Source organism: Pyxicephalus adspersus, chromosome 5 (genome assembly GCF_032062135.1).
Source record: "Pyxicephalus adspersus chromosome 5, UCB_Pads_2.0, whole genome shotgun sequence".
Lineage (NCBI taxonomy): Eukaryota > Metazoa > Chordata > Amphibia > Anura > Pyxicephalidae > Pyxicephalus > Pyxicephalus adspersus.
The window spans coordinates 94254415-94279604 of NC_092862.1; the positions used below are offsets into that span (position 1 = coordinate 94254415).

At 35.3% G+C, this 25190-nt stretch overlaps 1 protein-coding gene across 2 annotated transcripts in view; it reads left to right on the forward strand.

Moving 5' to 3' along the window:
* GLI3 (GLI family zinc finger 3) overlaps positions 1–25190 on the forward strand; it is a 124801-nt gene that overhangs the window by 50376 nt on the left and 49235 nt on the right. For both annotated transcript variants that reach the window (XM_072412167.1, XM_072412166.1), the window contains exons 4-5: positions 10803–10908; positions 23219–23424. In XM_072412167.1, the coding sequence (XP_072268268.1) occupies positions 10803–10908; positions 23219–23424 (312 nt within the window). The remainder of the gene's footprint in view (positions 1–10802; positions 10909–23218; positions 23425–25190) is intronic.

Genomic DNA, 25190 nt, shown 5'->3' on the forward strand with positions numbered 1-25190 from the left:
GTGTTTCAAACATTTTTTATATTCATGATATTTACTAGAACCCTGTTCGGACATATTTCTGTAAGTTACAGGTCTACAATTTAAAAAAAAAAAAATTTCATGAAAAACAGTTTAACGCTTTTGGAACAGAAATCTAGACATCAGTGTAACGCCCAGGTGGTTAACAGAAAAAAAAACTTTTTTTTTTGTTTGTAAATATACATTTTAATAGTATTTTTTCTTTTTAATTAAAACTTCAATTGAATGCTGCTTTTGCTGACTCGTTCTTTAGAAAATTATAGTTGTCTGTTATGCTCATCTTAAAGATTAAATGTTTTTAGAAACTCTTACTTTTAATAAGAATGCAGATCACAAGATCTAAATACTATTTGCGCTCTATTTATAAAAGAGTGAATCGTACATTCCCTCAAACATTCCCTCGTAGGAATCAGTTACTGCTATTAAAACACATGGACCTGAAAGAATCCCACGAGGGAATGTTTGAGGGAATGCCAGATTTCCTGCTTTTTAAATAGAGCTTTTTGACTTTCCTGATCTGCATGCTTGTTTCAGGGACTCAGAAAATATTGGTGCCAGACTGCCTGTTCCTCTCATTTTAGGTCCACTACAAAAATATTATCGCAGAAGCAATCATTATATAAATTTGATAGACATGAGTACCCATATTCAGAGGTTCAAGTTTTATTACATACATTACTGTCCAGTAAAATTTTCTATAACTTTTTGTAGTCCAATCAAATCCACATTACAGAATACAAATCTGCAAATTAAAGGTGTTATATGAAGATTATTAGTATATATATATATATATATATATATATATATATATATATATATATTTATATATATTTTGTTACATTCATTTGTGCCCTTTTCTGTTAAATACTAAAACATTTAAAAGGATGTATCTGAATATTTGAAGAGCCTTTGCAGTAAAGTCTATTACTAATATGTCTGATGCTGTACATTCAGCACATCAAACAAAACACAGAAACGTCCACTTCAAAGAGTTCCCAGATCAATTTTTCCTCAAGAAAAAAGGCAGCATCCTGGAGAAAGATGTGAATTAAAGGGAAACTGTCAGGGCAAGTGTTACCTGGCATGTTGAAGCCAGGCAATGGTAGCCTAATGTGAAACTCCAGATAATAATAAAAAAAAAATGAGTAGCCAAGTATAGGATAAAGTAAAAAAATTATATTTAAATAATCAACCTTAGTCTAGATATTTCTAATAGCCAGCACAATTTAACCCATGTCAATTGAGCTCAGGTCCTCCAGGGTCCCAGTCCGTAACTGGACAGTGAAAGGGAGAAGCAGCACAGTGATGAACACGTCTCCTTGTCACTCTTTTCTCCCCTCCAATCAGCAAACTTCATGTCAGCAGAGGAGCTGATTGGCTCCTTGTGCTGCTGCTTCCTATACCAAGCCAACCCTAATGTATTGGAGGAGGCTGATACCCGGTCAAATTCAAGTGCTTACCATGCTTGCATTTAAAAACACATTTAGTAATGTATCGATAATTATAGAGCTGCAGTAATATGTGATTTATATCAATCTATATGAAACGTGAATTTTTTTACATATCAAAAATTATGTGTTGGTGTTAGTTGTGATGCAGAAGCTTGGCACTTGAACCACACACAGCCACCCCATTCATTCTCCATAGGCAGCCGCAGGAGAAAAGCTAGAATCTTAGGTTAGGTTAACTGGATTCCCCTAAAATTGACCTTAGACTGTGGTAATGACAAATAGCTATGGTAGGGGCATTAGATTGGGAGGACTTTGTCATAATAGCTACATAATTTGTTAGCACTATATAAATATTAGTTAATCTTCTTAATTAAAAATTAAAAAAAAAAATGGAGTTTTAAAAGCATGTGAGCATTTAGAGTGCATACTAGGAAGTTTCCTCTCACACAAAGTACCCAGAACCTAGTCAGTATGTTCTGTAACAAATAATAAATATTTGCCCTGACAGTAATATTCATATATGCCTCAATCTATCTATATATATATATATATATAAATAAATGTTTCTGAATATATTAAACAACAAACCTTGTTTCTGTACCTTGTGATGTGTTTAAATAGCCATTTCTCCATGTGACTAAAGGCTGTAAATATATCTCCTAAAGTATTTGTTCCCGTAAACGTTTAAGTAAACCTGTCCCAGCTGAAGCTAGATCCTGTATGCTGGAAGTGGAGCTTTGTTCCTATGTTATACTCATAATTCAGCAACATATTAGATAGATTGTTGGTCCCAGAAGTCATAATGAAATAACCTTCATTTCCTGCCGTAGGGAAATAAGAGCACAATCAAGGGTTTGGGCAGATCTCTCGATTAAACAAAGGACTAACTGTGCGCAAATTGCTTCATAACAATTTGTAAAGAGCCCACTTTATACATTTCTCTGCAGATGTAATAGCTGATATTTTTAATCACAGCAGCAGAACTGTAAATGCCTTCAGCATATGGCCTTGGCTGTGTAATTAGCTGCTACAAACTATTTTGATTTAAAATTGCCTTGATAAGTGTTCCCTGGCCTAATTGCCATGGGATTCAATGTTAAAAATCAACTTGCTTTTACTTTTTTTTCTAACGTCCAGGCACAGTTTTTGCATAAAAAATATTTTAACTTTAATGTATGCATAAAAAAAAATTACCATTTTACATTTATTGCTGTTTTATATCCGGATTACAAACATATAAAAATATACTATATAAAGGTGAAAAGGTAGAGTTTTGAAAACTTTATATATATATATATATATATATATATATATATATATATGTATATATATATATATATTATATAAAATAAATCTTATCCATATGGAACTTCTTACTTCCACCAATATATGATAAATAATAGACACTGATTATTGAGTAAGGTGAGAGATTTACAGGATAGAAGAGGTCAGAAATACTTGGGAGGAAGGGTTTAGTCAGTGTTCCTTGAAATTATCTTTACCCTTTAAAGTATTGGTGTTGTCTCTGCAATACATATTGCAGGTGTGTCCTGGTGGAAGTGAATTCTGCCACACATTCTTTTTGCAAAATTTGACTTCAGATCTGGCCTTTTACCTCCAGGTTCCTGTACCAAAATTGTGATTTGCATGACCGAGTGCACTAGCTTTTTGGGATCACCAGGTGCTTGAGCATCAATAAAATTATATTCTTGCACCTGTGAGTACCTGTTTTTATTTCCTGGTATGCATTTCATTTATTTTGACACACTACCAGTTTTCTTTGAGTTTATATTTCATACAGTAAAGGTGTACATATCACTTATATATTTATCACCCATTTACATGCTTATAAGTGGTACAGACACCCCTTTCCCAGAGTTAATTTGGTGGCTGCTGTGTTGTAATCATTTATGTTTGTCTAAATTTCAAATTCTTTTTTAGGGACTATTTTTTCCTTAGCTGATCCATTAAAACATGCATGTTTGACTTGTTGGTGAAAATCCCTAGTTAAGCATATATTACTCTGCTCCACTGCTTGTACAAAAAGAACAAAAAGACAAAGTTTTCACTGAAGTTTGGCTTTATTCTTTTTAAAATGAACACTGACTTGCTGGACAAGTGTGAAGTTTATGTCTCCCCACAAGCCACCTGATAACCATCTATTTTCAGCAGTAGTTATCACAAACATCTTCAAATTACAGTCACCATAGAACAAGTTTTTGTAGGAATTAGTTATGTTTTTTTTTAAATAAAGCATAACCAAAACCCACAATCAATTCTTGCTTTTGTGTGAAATAGGTAAATGTTTAGGTGTCTTTGCTGTGAAAATTTTTTTTGATCTTGCAAAAAGCCCCTCTGCCATTCCAGATGAATGTTCATTGTATAAATTTAAGCTTGACTGTAAATGAACATGCATGAGCTATGAGATCATAGACTGCTAATGTAACCTGGCAGCTTCAAACCAGAAGCATCATTTCTTCCATTCTCTTGCAAAACCAGACCCCAAGCAATTCAAACAAGTCAAAACTCTTATACCATAATAAGACCGATCCTTGTTTGTGAATTCAGTTCCTTTTGCATGCTGTAACTATTCTTTTTGCAGCTGAAAGTATGAATAAACCTGTGCATGTATCAAAGGGATGGGCACTAGGCTGGAGCTAGTGTCAGTAACTTGCTGAGACAGAATACTGCGCTTCCATATTCATCCCAAGAACTTGACAGAGTGAAGCTTTCCTCTTCAAACTGGTACATTAAAGGTTCAATACTCACTGCTACTGTGAAAATGCCAGCTGGAGAAATAGATCCTGAAGAGTTTTGCATTGCAGTTTATAAAGGGACCCGAGATAAAAGAATTATCAGAAAAGGACAGAAATTCACACCAAAGGGATAATTCCTTTGCTGTTTTACCAAAGAACAGTCTTACATACATCCATTATTTGCATTAACATATATTTTGTTCAGTCTTTATGAATTACTTTATAAATTATGTAGAGCATGTGAATGAATACTGGTTGTCACAAAAGTGTGGATTTTATCTATTGCCTATTTCTAGCTCTTTCATCATCACTAAGATAAAATTTAGAGAGAAGGCAGGTTCAGCAGACTTTTGCTAGTGATAGTACCACATGTAAATGTGTTATAGTTGCAGTAGAATGTTAAAGGCATTGCATAGGCTAATACATAGACCAGAACTATGTAAAGCATTGCCCCAAAGGATTTCCTAGATGTGGTGGCTGCATTCCTTTTCAGAATAGGAACATTTTCAGGAGATATGGAATATTACTGTTGATTGTGCCAAAATGCAATCACCTTTGTCACGTCCTATGAGCACAAAAGAAAGCACACACATCCATATATTTCTTGATGGACTGGGAAGCTGCAATAAATTAAAAGTTTGCTTTTGGGTGTAGATATTTAATGCAGAAATGACTAGAGATCAACCTGTTTAACTGATACTGGGTATAATTTACCAAAGTATATTTGAATTTGAGATGTTTTCAATTAAAACAACTCCTAACTCACCCACTCCAGCATATAATCATATTCCTGCTCAGTGGTAGCATACCTGCAACATGATTGGATTTTTCTAATATTGGTTGGGCTGGCTGTCTTGCATGGGTTAATCAGTTTTTATTCGCTTTTCACATAGGAACAATATGTCATGAAGTGTGTACTGATATTGCTTAAAAGTGACTATAAAAACATGCAGAGTTGGTAGAACATGTTTTTTTAGTGGGTTATATAGTGTGTATGCAAATATGCATGCTGTGACCACAGGCAGCATACATGCACAATTGTACACACAACTTGTAAGTTCATGTTTTTTTTTTAAATCAAAAATACCCATTCTTACATTCTGAGAGCAGAGTAGATGCTGCTTCATTCTGTGATGCATAAGATATTTATACTTAGTAAGTAGTAAGTACTATTGGGAGTGATAATGTTGCTTATCACATTTTATATTTTTTTATTTTCATGTTTATATGGATAAAAATGCTATTAAGTGATGGGAATTTAAAAAGAAAGCTTGCCTGTGCTCTGTAACTTTCCATTTTAGCACTTCAGATGCTTGTGTTCCAGCAATCTCTTCTTAATTCATCAGTCTTCATATACTATATAACTTCTAATATATGGAAAATATTCAGATATAAAAAATAAAGATATCAAAACAGTTCTGTAGGCAGAAGCTCAACACAAACATTTGGGATAAAAATTGCTGCATCATAATGTACTTGTATGGAAAAGTTAAAAGATACATCTTTCCTGCATCTTCTGCATTTAAGGGCATAAAGGTCATTATCCTTTTGGTGAGATACTTGGGGAACAAAAAGTAACCCATTTCCCACAAGCAGATGCTCCTGTTCAGTGTGAAATTTAAGATAATTATTGTTTCTTGATTTAGCTAGAAGGATCATAATGTCACACAGAAGACCAGGGAAATAAAGTATATAAAATTGAAGCCCCCCTCCCTGTTCAGTTACAATTTTTAGTATTATACAGCTATATTACTCAACCATTTTATTTTAGGGTTCCCATTAATGCAACATTGATGCATATGGCCTACAAAACAGTATTTTCAATGTGGTCTGCAAGGGGGTCAAGGTTGTATGCATTGAACAAGCATTAAGGCTTTACCAGGTCAGGTAGGGTGTTTGCTGTGTGCACCAACATTCAAATCCCTGTATAGCCTCCATAGCGATTTCTATTTTTTCTTGTGAATTTTATTTCAGTAAATCAGGTTAAATATTTCAAGAATTGACATGTCTGCTTTCAAAAGGTGCTAATATATCTTTTGTTAAGCTGATTCTGATATTTAACAAGCAAAGTTTTACTCCTTTTGTTTATACTTAAATCAACCAGTAAAGACCATGTGCATTTATTTCTGCAATAAGAGTAAAAATTTGTTTGATGTGGTTCTTAGTTCTGACCTTTAAAAAGCACATTCCACATACCTTTGTCATATGTGACCCACATAACTTTTCGAAGGTGCCCTGACAGGCCCCTCAAATGCTTTAGCTGTATAAAGGCAATATAAATCTTTTTATATCAATTGTAAGCCTAGGTTTAGCACTTGATCTATGTCCACAAACTATGGATATGCCATAATGAACCACATATTAGTCAGGATAGTACTACAGGCAGTAAAGGAACTTTCAAAGAGCTAAAGGTTTACAGATGTCATAAATCTTGCAAAGGAATGCAGATTGTGTGGATTCTCACCTCAAACTTCATTCATATTTCAGATAGAAGGCGCCACGGGCTTCCGTTTCTTGTGTTCCCTTTGCATTGAGTAGATCGTCATCAGCAAATATGTTTAGAGCAAACAGATCAACATTTGTCGCATAACCAATGTAGCATTGGAGTACAGAGAAATGGAATCTGCAGTCCCCCATATCCCTGTGGAAAATAAATGCACCAGCAGCCATTATTCTAAAGACACATAAAGTATTAACTTTGTACTAATATTGCATATTATCACATATTTAACCTAAAAAAACAAAGATGTCATGGCTGCATTTGACGCTTTTTTCCTTCCTTTACCTTGTGACTAATTCAACAACACACACTTCCTGTTCTTCCCCTCTTTAGAGAGTATGAGTCCCAGTCATTGAACATGAAAAAGTAGAACAGCATTTTCATTTAGATGTTTATTTTTCAGTGCTCCTAAAACACAGAATTCTACGCTACAGCAGAAAATTTGCTACCTGCTGAAAGCTTGCTGAGAGGGGTAGTGGTAGAGTTTAGTGGTAAGGTTTATGGTCAGAAGTTAAATTAAATAGGTGTTTTTATTTTTGTAAATTATTATTTCTACATTCAAATATTTGCATATACCTTATATCTTTTAGGACCCAATATATATAGGCAATGCAAATGTATACAATATAGTGCAGCAACTTTCAGTAGAATATTATAAACTTTCTCTTCCTACTCCATAAAAAGGGTTTCCGTTACTGATGATGCTACAGTGTTCCTGCAGCCCTAAATGTTTTATTATATATATATAGCCAGGATTTGGATATAACTACAACTGACATCTGTGGATGATAACCTCTGAAGAATATCATTATGTCACACATTTGAGTAAGCGAAGTGTGAGCAAACAAAGCTTTGAAGAAAGCTTTAACATGTTCAGCATGTGATGCTGAAGAGTGTGAGTGTTTACATAAGACAAAGGCTTTGCCCTCTGCCTGCTCTTCTCAAGAGCTTGTATTCTGCTGCATGCAGTTTGCCTTTACTAATGATACTAAGCTGTTTGTTTGAAATATGTCGCTGAGCGTATTTAAATAGTGACTCGTTTAAACATTGAAGTCATTCAAATAAACTCAGCATATGTGCTGTGTGAAGTTAAAGAAAGAAAGTTGGCCCTAGTTTACCTTCTGAGGGATCTGCAAGGAAGCTGTTTATATTGTATCTCTTATGGAACGGATGTTCTAGGCCTAAATTAAAGCAAAGTGCCTGGGTTAATTCTTTCTCAGGGTCAAACATAACTGACTGAATGAGTTTACCATCATTAGTCTGCTGAACGAAAAGAAGCCTAACAAAAGGAAATGGCTGAAATGGGATATGTCATGAATAAAAATACCTTTGTGTTTAGGCTGTTTAGCTGTATAGGCTATTACCTCATTCACAAGACATACAGGTTGTAGGACAGTGAAGGTGCCAGTTTCTATTGCCCTGGAACAAACATGCAATGTCAGGAACCACAGATTTTACAGAGGAGTAAATTTATAAGTGTTTTGCTTTGTGACAGATTCTCTTTGTTAAACCTTTCATAGATGTCTAATGCTAAGTATTTTCACTTGATGATGATTTACCTTTTAAGTAGAACTCTTACAAGTAAAATATGATAGAAAAGAGTTAAAGAATGCCGAGGATAGGATCTGCTTAATGTCCTGTCAGATAGGGGATTAAGTATATGAACTAAGGAATTTGTTCTGAAAGAATGGAGGGAGTTTGAGGTGCAGCTGGCAAGATGAAAGTTGTGTGAGGAAGATAGAAATTGATGGAACATCGTTAACTCATTAATTATTATAGAATCACATGTTGGAAAACCTATGCTGAGAGCAATGTATATGCTGCTGTTGCTCATCTCCTGGTGAAAAGGCTGATATTCTGTCTGCTATACTGACAGTCTGGGGGTTGAACCACATATCTGACCCATACATTTACCTGTAACATAAACCGATTTATTTAGCTGCACTCTTTAATCTATTAAGGTATACAGAGACCTTAGACAAAAGTGGTTTGAAATGAACGATACACAATAAAGGGACAATCTCTACGAATGACAGAATAGCTTATGATTGCATAGATGCAGTAAATATTATTGTTTGCAGACGACTGTACAGACAGATGTGGTAGGACATGGGATAGAGACAAACACAATTGGTAGTAAAGAATAAGTGCATGGGTCCTTAAGCGTCCAATGGTTCACCAATGCACTTTCTAGAATACAACAGATCATCAGATGAACAAATCCACCAGGAGAGTCGTTCAGTTGTAAGTGCTAACACTATCAACTTGTACTTGTATCCTAAATCCCCTGAAGAAGCAGCACATTGATCGGCTGTGAAATGTGTTGAGAAACCAAAACAGAGTCCCACTTTTTGGCCCATAGGAGTAGAAATCGTGTTCAACATGTAACCGTATAGAAAGGGCCTTAGCTTATAGTGGGTACTGCTTGAAATACTGCTCTGGATCACAACATGGCCATTTTTTCTGTGCAACAAACAACTTTAAATTGTAAATAAAGACATGACTATTTTTTGTTATTTGATATTTGTTTATGTGTTTTTTTATAGTTTATACCTGAACAAAGCAACAGCTTCTGCTAGCATTTTTTCCCAGGGTAAAGTGAAAAGTTAAGCCTTGGATTAAAAGTGGCTTGCTATTAGTTTGCTTGCTGTACGGTACATTATACAGTGCTTAGCAGCTGGTTTTTGGAACATCAGTCAGGAAATTGTATGATAAATTGGAGGGAGCTGGGTCCACAGGCATATTACTCTGCTTCAGCAGTTTTAGCTTGACTTCGGAGAGCCTGTCATGTGATGTTCTGTCAAGGGGTAACGTCAGGAGATTGATCACATACAGTAACATTTTTCACATGTATTTGAGATATGACGAGTACCAGCTGTTCTATTCATGTGTAAATAATAAACCATGAGATGTATAATTGTATCAGATGCAGAGTCGTAATAGTTCCTTAGCTTGAGACAGTTTCTTATGAATGACTTACTGTTTTTGCAGTGATTTACTATACAGATACCTAATGTGTCAAACACAACAGAACCACTATCCATGGGAAGTGTTGTTGGATGTTCAGATAATATTGTGTCAAGAAAAACTAACAATTATGTCTTTCCTCTGCTAAGGAGGATAAGCAGCTTGGTTTCAATTTCAAAACTTACTTTAAGGCTGGCTGTTGAGTGATTTTGGCAATACCAGCATTTTCTATATTAAACTCTTACCTGACTGGTCTCTTGTGTGGCTTTAGTTGTGTTTGGAAAAAAATCAGATCAGTATGGTACAGGAAATGATCTGTGCTACCTCGATGTTGCTTTCTTAAATTTTATGATTAGGTTGATAGAAAGCAATTAAGAGACCCCTGTACCCATCAAATAAATGCAACTAATGTAACCAGCTTAATAGAGCTTTTTCAACACAACACTATGTGTATATATATTTTTTGAACATTAGTACTACTTTAGTACACACTTTGTTTGTTGTGTTCCCTTTAATCTAGTATCATCAATGTTATTGTAAAGTGGTTGTTGTGTGTCTACTATTAGCATGTCTTCCTATAGAGTGTTCAACATTCCAGGAAGTAGCAAAAGTTTTGCATGTGTGTATTAAGCCAGGAGTAAAACGTGTTGCCATTAGAAACATGCCTCGGTTTTATAGCATGCCAATGGGATCTTATATTTACCCCAAGTTTTTTGAATCTGTGTTTAGGGTCCAGGTAGATTAAAATTAAATGGCATAGGAGAAATTAATTGTTCTCCTGATTATAAAAAAGTTTTTAGGTATCATTCTTCAAGGGAAAATGCATGTATCACTGTGATAATAATGCAGAACTTCACAGCTTGGAAAGCTAAATCTTAAAACCTTATCTAAAACTGAAAAGGCAATCACAAAAATAAAATTTGTCTGTATTTAGCTTGGGATTTTTATACGTTCATATATGATCTATGAAATAATATACATGGCAACTTAATAAAATGTGAATAAACATCTTTTATGTTTCATGTAGTGTATGACACAAAAAATATTGTACAGGTCCTTAATTTTTTTGTGTGCTCATAACTTACAACATATTTATTTTTCCTTTTTTAGCTCCACCTCACCTATTTCCAGCCTTCCACCCTCCAGTGCCAATTGACGCAAGGCATCATGAAGGCCGATATCATTATGAGCCTTCCCCTATCCCCCCACTGCACGTGTAAGTATATCTTTCAAATACAAATTTGCATTGAAACAAGAAATAATTGATGACAATCCTGGTAATTTAGTCCACAATCTGTATTTCAATAAAAAACTGAATATGCAAATTCAGCCAATTCAGGCTAACCCTTATATCACGTTTTATTGCTTTATTTCCAATAATTTGAATTATAAAAATGTATGAAAAAATTAATGTGAAATTATGTTTCTGGTTTTCATTAGATATAGACAACCAATTGATATATTTAACCTGCTAGATAATTCACAAATCATAAAAACCATAAAATCCAAAAATTTGGAACCTGCATCTAGAACTGTAGGCAAAAAAGCCAAATTCACACAGGGACAGTTAATGATATGACATATGACTTTGTAAAGCAGTGTGTCATCTGTAGGTGCTTTATAAATAAATGAATAAAAATTGTATTTGTAATGTCTCGCTGCCTAAAGATTTTTTTTAGCTTCCTTTGTCATCCCAGCGTCCCTGCCAAACAACATATCAAGGTAGCTGATTTCACTTTACTTCACTGTAGTCTGGCAGAGGAAAACTCTGGCTAGCAACTGTGTTTGGGATTTCAATTCAGAAAGGTATTTCATACATGCCTATCATTTTTCTGTGAGGTGTGACAAAAAGATACCCTGCAGACAGATAACACAATAAGGCAATATCGTGCCTAACTCTGACACCCTCAGCTAAGATAAAAAACCAGGAAATGAGAGGAATGGTGAACTTCTGTGAATGGTAGAAGCTTACATCTATAACTTGTTATCTGTTATCTTTTGAGGATTTAGAGGGCATTTACAGAAGCTTATATTAAGATTTTGTAGGTTTTAGTGCCAGTGGTGGATCTACACTTTATACTTGTTTTGCCATGTCCACATAAAGCCCCACCTACCTTTCACCACAGTACTCAATGCTTTGCCATTTTGTGGTATTTGAAGTGTATATGACTTTGACAATTTTCTTACAGATTACCTAAGTGTAAAATTACTTGGCTAAGGTAGGAAGTGTTTAAATGTCGCTTTTCTTGACCATACAGTGTTTTATAGCAGGAGCATTTTCCTACAATGGTAGTATGCAGGACGATGATAAATTAGATTCTCTGTTAAACAAGTTCTCCTCTGTGAGTAGAAATAATTGATACTAACTATCCTAACTACACATTGAAGTACACATATAATGATGTTTGCTCTAGTCTAGCCATTAACAAGCTGTAATTGCAGAGAACATTTGCCAGAAAGAATACAATAAATCAGTGTCAAAGGGGAAAAATAATGTATACTACTTCCACTGTGTTCAGCATTCAGAATTTATGGTTCTTGTATTTGTATGTGAAGTTGGTTGTACATCTTCACCACCCTTTAGTTAGGTGCCTAAAGCCTTGAAAAATAAAATAAAATATATATATATATATATATATATATATTCATTCGGTCATAGTTTTGGCGTTAGACTATTAACATTTATATGCTGCAGCAAAGTAAAGCTGGCCATATTATGTTCCATAAATGTGTTATGAATTTCAAAGTGATCAGAATCTGTTAAAAATAATCATATGCAGAATGTTGATGGAAAAAACATCAGGCAAGGGTTTTTTGTTTTTTTCTCGTAAACATGATATGAAAATGGAGACTACTTTTTGTGTCACTTTTGGTATATTTAATAGGAGATAATGACGAAAACAATCATAATATCACTGTTTACCAAGGGGATGGTACGTCAAGTACTTGTAGTAGATCACAAGGATAGATTTTAATCAAACCTAATTACAAGTACAATATTGTTTGGACAAAAAAAAACAAAACATTAAAATAAAAATTGCATAGGGATGGCAGAGAATAGAAGATAAGTGAGTACAGGAAATATGCTGATCATACAAACTGTTTAACATTTTAAGTAGAAATAAACGGGGGAAAGAAGTGCAGTTTATTGCAGATGAAACAGGTGATGTCTTTTCCGCAATAAAACGTACCTACCTGTTTGAAGATTCCTGAACCCACAAGGGACAGTAAAATATGGTGTGTTTTTTTTTTTATTGCAGTAAGGCAGGTAATCTTATTTTATTGAAGAAGGGACGTTGCCTGTCCCATCTGTAGTAAGGGACCTGCCTGGTTGCAATATTTTTTTTTTGTTTTACTTTAGTAGTGCTTTTAGTGCCATTTGTTCTTTACCCTTTCATGACTACAGGTCATTGAGGTTCATTGAAGCCTATGAAATTTAGCAGTATTAGTATGCATGAGTTAACTTGACAATAGCCTGATGACTAGTTTGCCTCCGAAAATGTTTTGCTTCAACATTCATATTAAGTGCTTACATCCTCAGAATACACTTAGGAAAAACATACGTTTCACTGTATTTTCCTATGTATTTGCTGATAACAATACTAAATTGACACATAGAAATCTAGTTTTGTTCATGTTTCATGTTTTCACTTCACTAGCTATTTAATTTTTTCCTAGTTTGCATACTTGCAAAGAAAAAAAAGTAGGAGTTGAGAGTTCTGAGAGATGGCAGTTCCTCATTTGTTTCCTGTGATTACATTTTCCTTGCACACCGCTCTAGCAGTGCTCTTGGACCAGCAAGTACATATTAAGACTTCATCACAAAAGAGCAGATTAAATTAAAATCTCATAACATGAAATATGCTCCATATTATCTGGATGACAACTCATTTGCTTCTAAATATTTAGGGAAGTCACAAATTAACCTGCCTTTGTTTTCCTACAGTAGCATTTCAATATTCACATCATTTCAATTACAGCTAATAATGAGAGCTGATGCAAAAAATGTAACATATAAGACAAAAATATTGCCTATGTAACTTTTCATGCATCTTATTTGGGAAATGATTACATGTATTTCTTTGACACAGTTGCAATGAACAATAAAACTGAAGTCAAAGCAAGCAGAAAGATAAACAGTTGCAATAAATATATAGAAATCTATTTAACTGCTTAAAGCATTTGCCAGACAACCCAGCAGAGCTCCTGACATTCACAACAAAGGCAGTTTAGCCTGGGTGAAGAACACTCCCCCCAGCCTACTGATTGGACAGTTGAAAGGGCAGACCTCTCATTTTGCTTGCATGTTCACTTTTCCCACATGTATTGTGCTGAAGTGCCTGTATGTTATGCAGCGCTGGAACTGCTTTAGTGTTTAAGTGCTTTACAGCAGAAGTAGGCAAACTCCGGCCTCTAGGCCGGATACGGCCTAATGCCCCCTAGGTATTTATTGTTGGATCCGGCCTAATTGAAATAACGCAATATCGCGACTTCCCGCGATATCATCGAGTTACCGCACAGTAACCTCAATTACTGTTCCTAAAGAGCAGAAGCAACGCGCAGCTGCTACCAGTCTCCAGAAGGTTGACCTCTAACGTTGTGTCTTCAACCCCGAATGGACTGACGAATTATTCTCTGTCCAACACGGCAACAAAGCCCTGTGTTTATTGTGCAACGACACCAAGCGGTGGAATCTCAAGGGGCATTTCGATGCCAAACACGCACACACGTACAGAGACCACACCGTGCAGTCATGGTTTGAAAAAACCTTTCCTTGGACACCTTGTTTCTTCTGGCCTAGTGTGTCTTCTTGACCTCCTGAAATGGCCTAGTAGTCAAAAAAGTTTGCCGACCCCTGCTTTACAGGGAGCTACAGGATGCCGGTTTCCCCTGTTTTCACTATCAGTATCAATGTCACTGAGACTTCTTGCTTTAGGTTTGGCCTACAGAATCCCTACTACTAATCTTTAAAACGTAGGGTAGGCATTCTGATATTTTAGTGCATCGCAGACACAATGCACAGTACAATCTCACCGACTTTCAGAACTTTTTGTGTTTTTTTTTGCAAATATTTAAAAAAACAAACAAACACTGTCAATGGTATATTTACCAGACCAGAATGTAGTAAACAAGATTAGTTGATTGTCAGCAATTATATACCCAATAGCCTCTATTACATCTTAAATCAGTAGCTTCTATAACACAGGAAATTTTTTTTTTTTTTTCCTTATGGTAAATTAGTCGGCAAAGAAGTCCCCTAGTTAGAAATGTCATCAACAGACTTTTCGATTTCATTTTATTAAAATCTTTTTTATTGGCATAACTGAATCTGACAAAAGCGATCTACAATTTGAGATACCAAATTTAAAAGCAAAATCTTGTCATTTAAATTAAAATAAGAAGAACCAAGTAAACAAGAATTTTCTCCAAGCTGTTATCTTTTGAAATCTTTCTGAGAACTCTTCACTTCCCATCAAAGGTTTATTTACAAAGCTTTACACAAGGATAAGAATCCAATAAAAGTTCATTAAACGTAAAATAATTGTCACTTTATAAATACAAGGATCCTTATCCTGGTATGTTAACTTTGTGAAATGAAACTGAAGTGCAGTAAGTGACAGCAGCCAAAGATATTTCAGTTCCATTTGCATCCAAAAAACAACGAGCAGGACAAGAGGTGGTCAGGTGCTGACTGGCAATCAGTACAAGCAGTAATGGCAGTGACAGTGCTGGTATCTTCAAGCCCAGCAACATCTTCTGAATAAGAAGCAGTGTGCAAGCAGGCACAGCAAGCTTGAGAGTGGCAATTCTGCTCTGAATTCAGGCACAGTGTTGCATTGTTGCCACCTTGGCCGTAGTCTGCAAACAGGTGCGGATTAATCTGAAAAATGATTCATCCAGTAGTCAAGGAATCATAAATGCCCTTTCACTATGCTAATCCTGATTTGCTGGACTTTGAGAACTGATGAACAATCTTGAAAAAAACTATTTGCATACATGCAAATAAATTTATCTTTAATTCCCTTATACCAGTGCTGACCTGTTTCTGAAATACCTAATTAATCATAAGAGTGAAGGAATGCAGGCTCTCCATACAGTGTGCATTTGGGGGCTTACTTTGAGCTCCTTGGACAAAACTTCTGTGTTCTTTGTGCTTCAGTCAGCAGTATTAGGTATGAACTCTAGTATTCACAAGCAGTGAACCTGAAGCAAGCTGCTTCTATAGACTGCTGTCAAACCTGTTGCATTGGTTGATGAAGCACTGAACTGTAACATAGTTTCTCTCCAGCACAAAGCTACCTCTCATCAAAAACGCAGCTGAGCCCTACACCTCACTTCCTGATCCTTCACAGGCAAAATCATAGATTTGATAGCATGTGTTGAGTCACCACAAATGTATTCCTATGTTTATACTGAATTACTTGTAAACGATATACCATTATATTAAATAAGAATTCTCACAATTTTTTCTGTCCCTTTTATGTGTTGCATGCTTTTTGCAATCTTTTGAAAATTAAGCACATTTTCTGCAAGTTTAGTGCTATTTAAATAAATAAAAACAAAATAGCTCATTCACATGGCTTGTCAAAAACATGTACAATAGATTTTGCTGTATTTTAGAAATCGATGTAGAGTGTTGTCACAATACAATTCCTCTGACTTAGAATATAGAGATACAGCATTCAGAAAACCCTTGTGTAGTGTGTCTGTGCTATTTTAAATAGATAAAGTTTGTTAAACCTTGGGCCAAGCTAATATGCTTTTAAATATGTTTCTCTATCAATGTGTGTAAATTGTCAGATGCAAATAGGGTACCCATCCAAACAGGGCCCCAAGTGTTCTCTTTTGATCACTCTGATAAAATATTTTCTGCAGCTTAAATCATGCTGGAACAGCAATCGTTCTCATATGTATTACCAGTTAATGTTCATGCATTACATGTGGTTATTTGCAGTATACAGGAAGGCATATAATCATTTTTTGCATGAACAATATCCTTTTTAGTGATTTGCCCATGTTCTCAGATTGTCTAGGGTAGCATATAAAAGGCAGTTGCTTGGCATGTTTTTGTTTGCAATTACAATATGTTTATTGCATTTTCTTTTTAATTTGGGATCCCTGACCTTTTCAATGCAGCCTGCCCTTCTTACCAACACATACATGAATTACATTCTTTTGGGCACCAGTCCCTCCTTTTCTGTTCATGCGTCATTTTTACTGCTTTATATGTACTTTGTATCATTTGTACTGGGTTTCTTGAGTTAATTAAACTGAAGACCAGCCCAGCGCTGACATGACACATGGATTGTTAACAGCTTATCCTGATTCATCCCTTGCTTAGCACTTATTTTTTTTTAGGTCTTTTTTTATGTAAAGTAAATCATGAATTCGCCCTCACTGAAATGCACATGCAGTTCCTCAAGAACACTTCTAGAAACAACTTCACATTGTTTCACATTTCAAATGTATTTAATAAAGCTCTAAAGTGAGCTACACTTGTGAGCTACAGCACTTGCAGTTCATTCTACCCAAATAAATAAACCTAATTGTAGATAAAATACATTTTAATGTAATATGTTTTATTGTTTGTATGAAAGCAATTAGGAATCGTGTATATACTAACAAAAGCATAAACAAAAACAGACAAATGAGCTAAATAAACCCAATCCCCAGCTTTTAGAAAACATGAGTTTCTAAACTGCACTAAGCACAACCCAGGTTGACTGATGAAAGTGTATCCTCCCCAGCCTTGGAGAGCTTTAATAAATCAGGGCTATTGTTTGGTCTACAGGTATTTGGTCTTTTAAATGCACCACTTTTATGTTAGATTACAACTTCATTCTGATATTGGGGACTTTCTTTGTTTTATAGGACATCATCTAGTTAAGTGTGGGTGGTTAATGGTTGAACTTGGACAAATAGAGTCATCCATCATTCATGTTGATCAATTTTTATGTGACCACCTAGTTGATTTTATTGCTTTATACAAGTACATATATAGTATTTCTGTTTCTTTGGGCCTCTCTCTAGTTGGTGGAGATAAGCTATTAGGAGGTTATCTGTCTGCAATCCAGCCATTCAGATCTTCTTGAAGGCCTAAAAAAAATATCTGAGGTGTTGAGGTTCAGGAAAAGGAAAATTCAGGTTACATAGTGTTTTCCTGAAGCTGTGTAGTGATACTAAGCACATCCACTCTGTGCCTGAGACTTCATGATTAATGGTGTTTATTCTTGACAGAAGCCTCCTCTATTTATCTGCAATACAGTTTAGCGATTTTATCAGTCACCTGAATGAGAAATATTCAGTCATACCAATATTGCAGTGTAAATTGAGTAGAGTCACTTTTTATTATATCTCACAGCCTTATCATCCTCGCAGTAATTTTCTCGCAGTGGTTTGATACGGAAAGGCTGGATTTAGCTGTACTTGACACAAAGCCTCTTCAATTCCACTGAAAGTTCAGACTGCTCTTAGAAATGCAAAAGAAAAAAAAATACCTCACTCTTATCCAAGCAATTTCAGGATTTGAAAGAATACAGATAAAGAAGCAGAGACCTGGATGGGGAAAACGATGTAAATGTGGATTCGTCTAATAGCAGTAAAGTGACTTGTGAAAAGGTCCTTCAGTATTATAACTTTGAGGCTCAGTTTAAAGCATTTAGCCTTGATATGTAGCACTGTTTGTTCTAATCAATGACAACCTGGCTCTGGTCTCAGGAAGACCTTCTCCTTCATCTGCCTGATTACAAAACCCGAGCGGCTGTTTAGAAATTTCCATGCAGTATTTACAGTAATTTGAAATGAAACTGCTAAGGGTACATTCACATCTAATATTAGGAGGCAGCCAGATAATACAATTCGGGTCCCTTGTGGAACCAACAAAAGTGCCTAAAATTAGTAAAAGCTTAAGTCAGCATTATATTAAAAGATCCATGTATGTCAGCAATTTTTAGTATTTTTTTTTACACTACTAAGTAAGTTCAATGTTTATCATACTACTAAGTGCCAACCTTTGGCTTGGTTCTGGTGTTACTTACCTCACTTACCAGAAATACTTTTCTCATTTGCAGCTAGTATATAATGCTTTGAAAGGATCAGAATGTAAGTAAAGATTAATTCTAACTGTGTTTATAGTTATTTGCCCGGAGTTATACCCTAATACTGTCTACACTTTTTAAATGTAAGTGTTTTTTGTAGTGTTTATGAGTACATGGAATATTATTTAAGACTGTAATTTTACAGCAGTGGGAAATTGTCTTGTATAAAGACTTGCATTTCTTAAGCAAAAGAGATATTCCTCCTTCAAGGGTTGGCCTTTGGGATATAGTCAGAAGACTAAATAAACACCGACTTCCACCAGCAATTTTGTACATTTCCAGAATACTGCTAATTATATATTATTGAGTTTTTGATCTACCTACAAGGTTTTATTTAGCTCCCTGGAATTACACAAATCTTGTTTGATGCAATCATATTTAGCAGAGAGTGCAACAGTGCTGTGTTTTATTACAGGGCAATGAAACTAAACCATTGTAAACCACGTAAAGCCAGTTGTAAACAGTACAAAAGCTGTTTAGAAGGAACAACAAATCACAAATAACATTTAGAACTGCATGAAATTCATGCAAGCCAAAAAAATAATTGGAGGGAACAGTGATCTTTTCAAGGGAATCTTTACCAAAAAGATTACTTTTACTTGTTGGATAAAGTTGGTTGGTCTCTGGATTAATGTTTCCATTTTCTGCCCATAATAATATATTACATTTTTGTTCAGATAACCTGACCTTACTAGACAAAATAAACAGAAAGAAGCAAAATAGCGGATTTTTTTTATGATCAATTATTTGGCAATGGCTGTAAATTTTGTGTATTATTGTGTGGCTGTACTTGTAAATCACAGAAAATATTATGATAGCTTAACTGGCATTACTCAGTGTGTGTGTGTGTATGCAGATTAATAAAAAATGGGTATTAGTCTATGTACATAGAGGTCTACCCACTGACATAGTAGTAGGTTGTTCTACATTTCATCAGTCTTGCTGTTATCAGACAGGAAACACAGTAAAGCTTTCAGTAGTATGAATTTATAAGAACACTGCAGGTGTGAGATTCCCAAAGGCTGTTTGACAAATTAATTGCTTCCTGAGTTTAGCTTTCTCACACAAAATGCCCTCTATTTGAATAGGCCAGATTCTTCAAGCTATTGGAGTGTCTTAATAGACCTAGAGACACTGAAGTGTGTACCCTTAACAGCCTCAGTATTTATTTGTCATTTCATTAATGAAATGAGTACACAACAATACCTTTAATTCCTATTTGATCATGTCTTCCTGTGAATGTTATTTTATCTTGTGTTCACTAAATACTGTTTGTTTTGCATTTTATTTACTAACTGTCATTGATTTTATAATGTCTATACTATGCAGCAAACAATGTTGTTCTATGTATATTTAGATTATTAAAAATGTTATCCAGAAATCATATAGTGTGAACATTTCAAATTCATTTCTAAGGTTGTTTACTGCAGCAGGGCTCTGGTAGTTTTTGAAAATCTGGATGAATGAATTTACAGTTTTTTTAGTATTAAAACTAGTTTTTATTCCTTTGTAGTTCCTAACTAAAATGGTAAACGGCCTTTTGAGTAAAATATTACCTTTGAGACATGAGTACCAATGTAGGCACAGCAAGCCATGTAGCTGCATATCAATACAGAATTTCTGCAATCTGCATATGGCTGAAATAGCTTTTAGCAAATATCTAAGAGGAAAATAAATTGTTTAAACAGTGCAAAAGCCTAGTTATTAAAGCAATTATGCTGTATTACTACTTATTGATTTAAAGTAATAGACGTCTCAATAGAGGGATTGCTGATTTAAAGATACACTCTAGGAAAATTTCAAAGTCTAACCCTGAAACAGCAAGGGGAAGCCTGCCTCCATAAATGCTGTACTCCACCCCTTTTGTTGGTAATCTGGTAAAATAGGAACGAACCCCTTCTTGTGATACAATAGAGCTATTCCTAAACGTCCTTTTTACAACCCTCAATTATATTCACCAATGCTTGATAAATTTGAATGTCATTAGAAATTTGAGAAAGAAAATTGAGCACATTAAGCAGAACAGGCTTCAGGAACAAACATTTGGGTACCCTGTGATAAGATCTTTGGATTCCAGTTGCAGATGATTACATATAACTCAAATTACAATTAATGTCCTGATTTATCTAAAAGATTTTTACTTGTCTGGATTATTATTATTATTATTATTATAATGATTTTGCTATAGGTCACCATCATATACTGCATACCTGCTTTGAGAGACATTACCTTGTTATGGGCATTGTGAAAGAATAGTAATATTAGGCTCTGTAGGCTTTATGTATAGATGAGAGTGAGGTCCTGGATTGGGGAAAAAGTACATACATATTAAGGGCTCTGGTATAAAATCCAAAACATGTAAAAAAGCAGCTTGTAGAGTTTATTGCCATCTTTCAACTAATAATTATTAAAAAAGAGAGAAAGAAAAGAAAGCCAGGGTGTTTCAATTGCGGCAAATGTATTGAAATAAATAATTGCAAGTTGTGCATATAGCTACAGTTTCCACAAATCAAAGTGTCATTGGCCCTCCCCACCGGGGGGTGGGGGGTGGGGGGGGGTCGGTGGTTCGGGACCATTACCTAGACAATGAGTTTCCACTGAAGGTATAACAATTAGATATCTCGTGTCCCAACACGTTTCATCAAAAAGAAAAAAATAAATACTTTTTTTCTCTGATACTCACCTGCACAGCACCTCTGCTAAATGCTGCAATCCATTCTCACCATCTCCAGTTTATTCAGACACAACGTGGTGTCACTACTGGTGCACCCTCTCTTTTTGAAACATCTTTTTCACCATGACTAGCACACACCCTGACCACTGAACAAACACTCTCCATCAAGTCCCCTGAGGAAGCCCTGAGAAGTGAAACATGTCAGGCCATGAGACATCTAATTGTTATAACTTCAGTAGGAACTCATTGTCTAGTTAATTATTTCATCCCCCCTGTCCCCCCCCAGTCCACATATTGTGTAGTGGAGAGGACCAATGACACAATTTGTGGAAACTGTAGCTATATGCACAACTTGATATTCTTTCTTTCAATACATTTGCCGCAAATGAAACACCTTGGCTTTCTTTTCCTTCTCTCTTTTTTAATGATTATTTATATCCATCGGGGGTTGGTGGCCTGACCTTTTACTGAAGTTATTGATTAGCATTTCCCTTCCAATGGCTTACAACTAATATTGTAATACTTAGGGTCAAATTTTTAGGTACATAAATATATTTATTATATAATGAATTGAGTTTCAGGCACTAAAGAAGTGTAAATACTGATGATGCACAAAGCATACTACCCCACATAACCCACAAATCTTATCAAGGAAAGGTAATATTTGTTTTGGATGTTTTTTTTTGTGCTATACTTTTCTATTGCACACACAATTTAACAGCTTTGGGTCTTTATCATATAGATCCCTCACTTTTAATTGAATTTGTACTTCTCTGTACTGTTTTTTTTTTGTTTTTCAAAAGGAATTTTAGCATATGGCTTCAAAGTCAATAAACATTTTTTAAAATCTGTATTGAGGGACAGAAATCATAAATGAAATCTCTTTTGTGATCTACTTTTTTCTGCAGCATTTGTGACTTGGAAGGGCCATGCTTTTATTACAAATCTGCATAGTAAATCTGCAGTGTAAAACTGCTCTTAGTGTGTGTACAGGATAAACTTGTATAGGCTGTATGAGTTACAGATCAGTTAGATAGCAGAGGAATGAAGTAGAGAGAGAGTATCACATCCACCATACTAAGTTTCTTTGGCTTTTAAACTCTCTGTGGAATTGCTTTGATCTGTGATTAAGATATCTTTTGTGTTTAGCCTGGAAGACATAGTAGACCTGCCTCTAACATTAGATTATACTTATTGGCGACATCTGCCAATAGCAGGCCTCACTTTTATCAAAACAGATCTTCTACATTCTGTACGGAGAAGCCCTCTGTCCTCTTACTACATGTTAGACTTTGTTTGGGAATCTTTCTTGAGTTGTGGTAAAATCCCACACAAAAAGAGTACTGTGGTGGTCACATATTTGTCAAATGACCATTTATCTCATAAAAAACAGCTGTACGTAAGTCTGACAAAGTTACTGTTGAAATAATATTTATCAGCATAACATTTACCAAGGGATTTGTGTAAAAAAACAAAAAACAAAAAAAAACCTGGAACAGATCTGGTCCAGAATTCAAAGCATTTACTAATAAATAGCAAATGACTTGGGAAATCTATTCCAGGTTTGCTGGATCACCCAACTTCACTGATGAAAGTGTATCCTCTCCAGCCTTGGAGCGTTTTAATAAATCAGGCCCATTATTTTGGAAAACTGCAATATGTTATTCTTTGGGTATAGCTACTCAGCAATGTATTAAGCATATTTAAATGTTTTAATATATTGCTTTTTAATATTTAATTGTATGTATTTACAGGCCTTCTGCATTAGCAAGTAGCCCAACATATCCAGATCTTCCATTCATAAGGATATCTCCACACCGAAATCCTGGAACAACAGCAGACTCACCGTTCAGCCCTCATCATCCTTATATCAATCCCTACATGGATTATATTAGATCCTTACATAGTAGCCCTTCGCTTTCTATGATATCAGCAGCACGTGGACTCAGCCCCACTGATGGTAAGTTATGAAACAGAGTGAATGGCTAAGTCATGGTAGAAGTAGCAAGTGTCCTGTATGTTTAACTCAAGTTACCCTCTGCATGACTGTGGTTTTTTTCAGCACAAAGAGAAGGGTGAGAGAACTTGTAAAGCAGGGGTCAGCAAACTTTTTTGGCTACTAGGCCATTTTAGGAGGTCAAGAAGGCACACTAGGCCTGACTCTCTCGAGTCCTGCGCTGATAGCTCTGCCCCCCACCAGGAACGCCCCTGAAAGGAAATTCGTCTCCTCCGCAGTGCATACGGAGAAGAGGGAATGTCCCCATACCCCGGTAACGGAATTTTTATAATGCCGGCCGCGGTAAATAGGGAAGGGAGGCATAACAAGAAGGTTCAAGAGCCAGAGCCGCAGGTTGCCGACCCCTGCCGGCCGGGATAAGGCCGGATCGACCAGGGGCCGTTAGGCCGGAATGCACTACTGGCTAGGCCGTATCTGGCCTAAAGGCCAGAGTTTGCTGCCCCCTGGTGTAAAGGATTAAAGTTAGTCATTGTGCTCTTACATTAAAAAAATAGTAGTAATGTAGACATTAAACAAGAGTAACTTACAGAATATGTTGTTGTTTTATCAAAATAAAGGAAGTGAGAAAACCTAGTTTTCTAGTAAACCTAGAAGAAAACCTAGAAAAGCAAGTATATCATACAATTTTGCTTTCTGTTATCATTACACATTTGTTTTTAGACTGTTCATACTTTTATGATATAAAACAACTTTACATTTTTTTTTAAAATAAAAGTAAGAAATATCCTAATTTCAATAAAAATATATAAATTGACATTTTCACTGGCTTATATGAAAAAAGGAAATTGTACACAATTGATCCTCAATCAGACTCCCTAATGAATGTCCTATAGTCATGAGGATCTGATTTGATACATTCTTCAGCCTAAATGTATTGTCTACATGCGGTTTATTTTAGAACGTAATCAGGCTGGATGTATGCAGAAATTCATACCTCGACTGTGTAAGTTTCAGATTATATCCATGTACTCATAAATTCACTGTCAGTTTAAGCACATTAGGTAGGATCATCTTGGTGTAAAACGAGTCACCAGTGAAAGGCATCCTCAACCATTTTCAGCTGGCTGCTCGACAGCAAAGGACATGTCTTATCTATTAGACACCTTAATAAATTATAGAAGATAAGGCAGCATGGTAAGAAATTGCTAACATTTCCTCTTTTACTTTTTCCAAACATCTTGCATTCTGTCTTCTCACAGCAAGCTTTTTTGTTGACATGAGCCTCTTATACATAGTAGTTTTTTTTCCATTTTTGTGTCTAAATCTGTAAATAAGATCAGTAACATAAAACATAACAATCTACCACACCATTCATTTCAACTGTATTGTGTTCATTAACATGTTGCAGTGAGATGTATTTGTTGACAGCACCACACAAGGAAGCGTATATATGAAAAGTGACAGTTTTGTCAATTGGTTAAATATTCAAGAATAAACACAAAGAATTCGGTGCACAGAAGTCATATAATTTGAGCTACAAGAGAAGGCTGGTATTACTGAAGGATTTTTTTTCATACTCAGAAAAGATCAGCACACTTCACTCCTGGACTGCTGTCTCTTTAGATAGGAAGGGCATTCATTTTTTCGCCTATTTTAAAGAGACCCTACATTTTTTTCTGTGGTGTTTGAAATAAAAAAAATGCATCAAAAGATGTATACCAACCTTCTAGCTATATTCATAATAGTCTCATTGTTTGCACAGGAATATT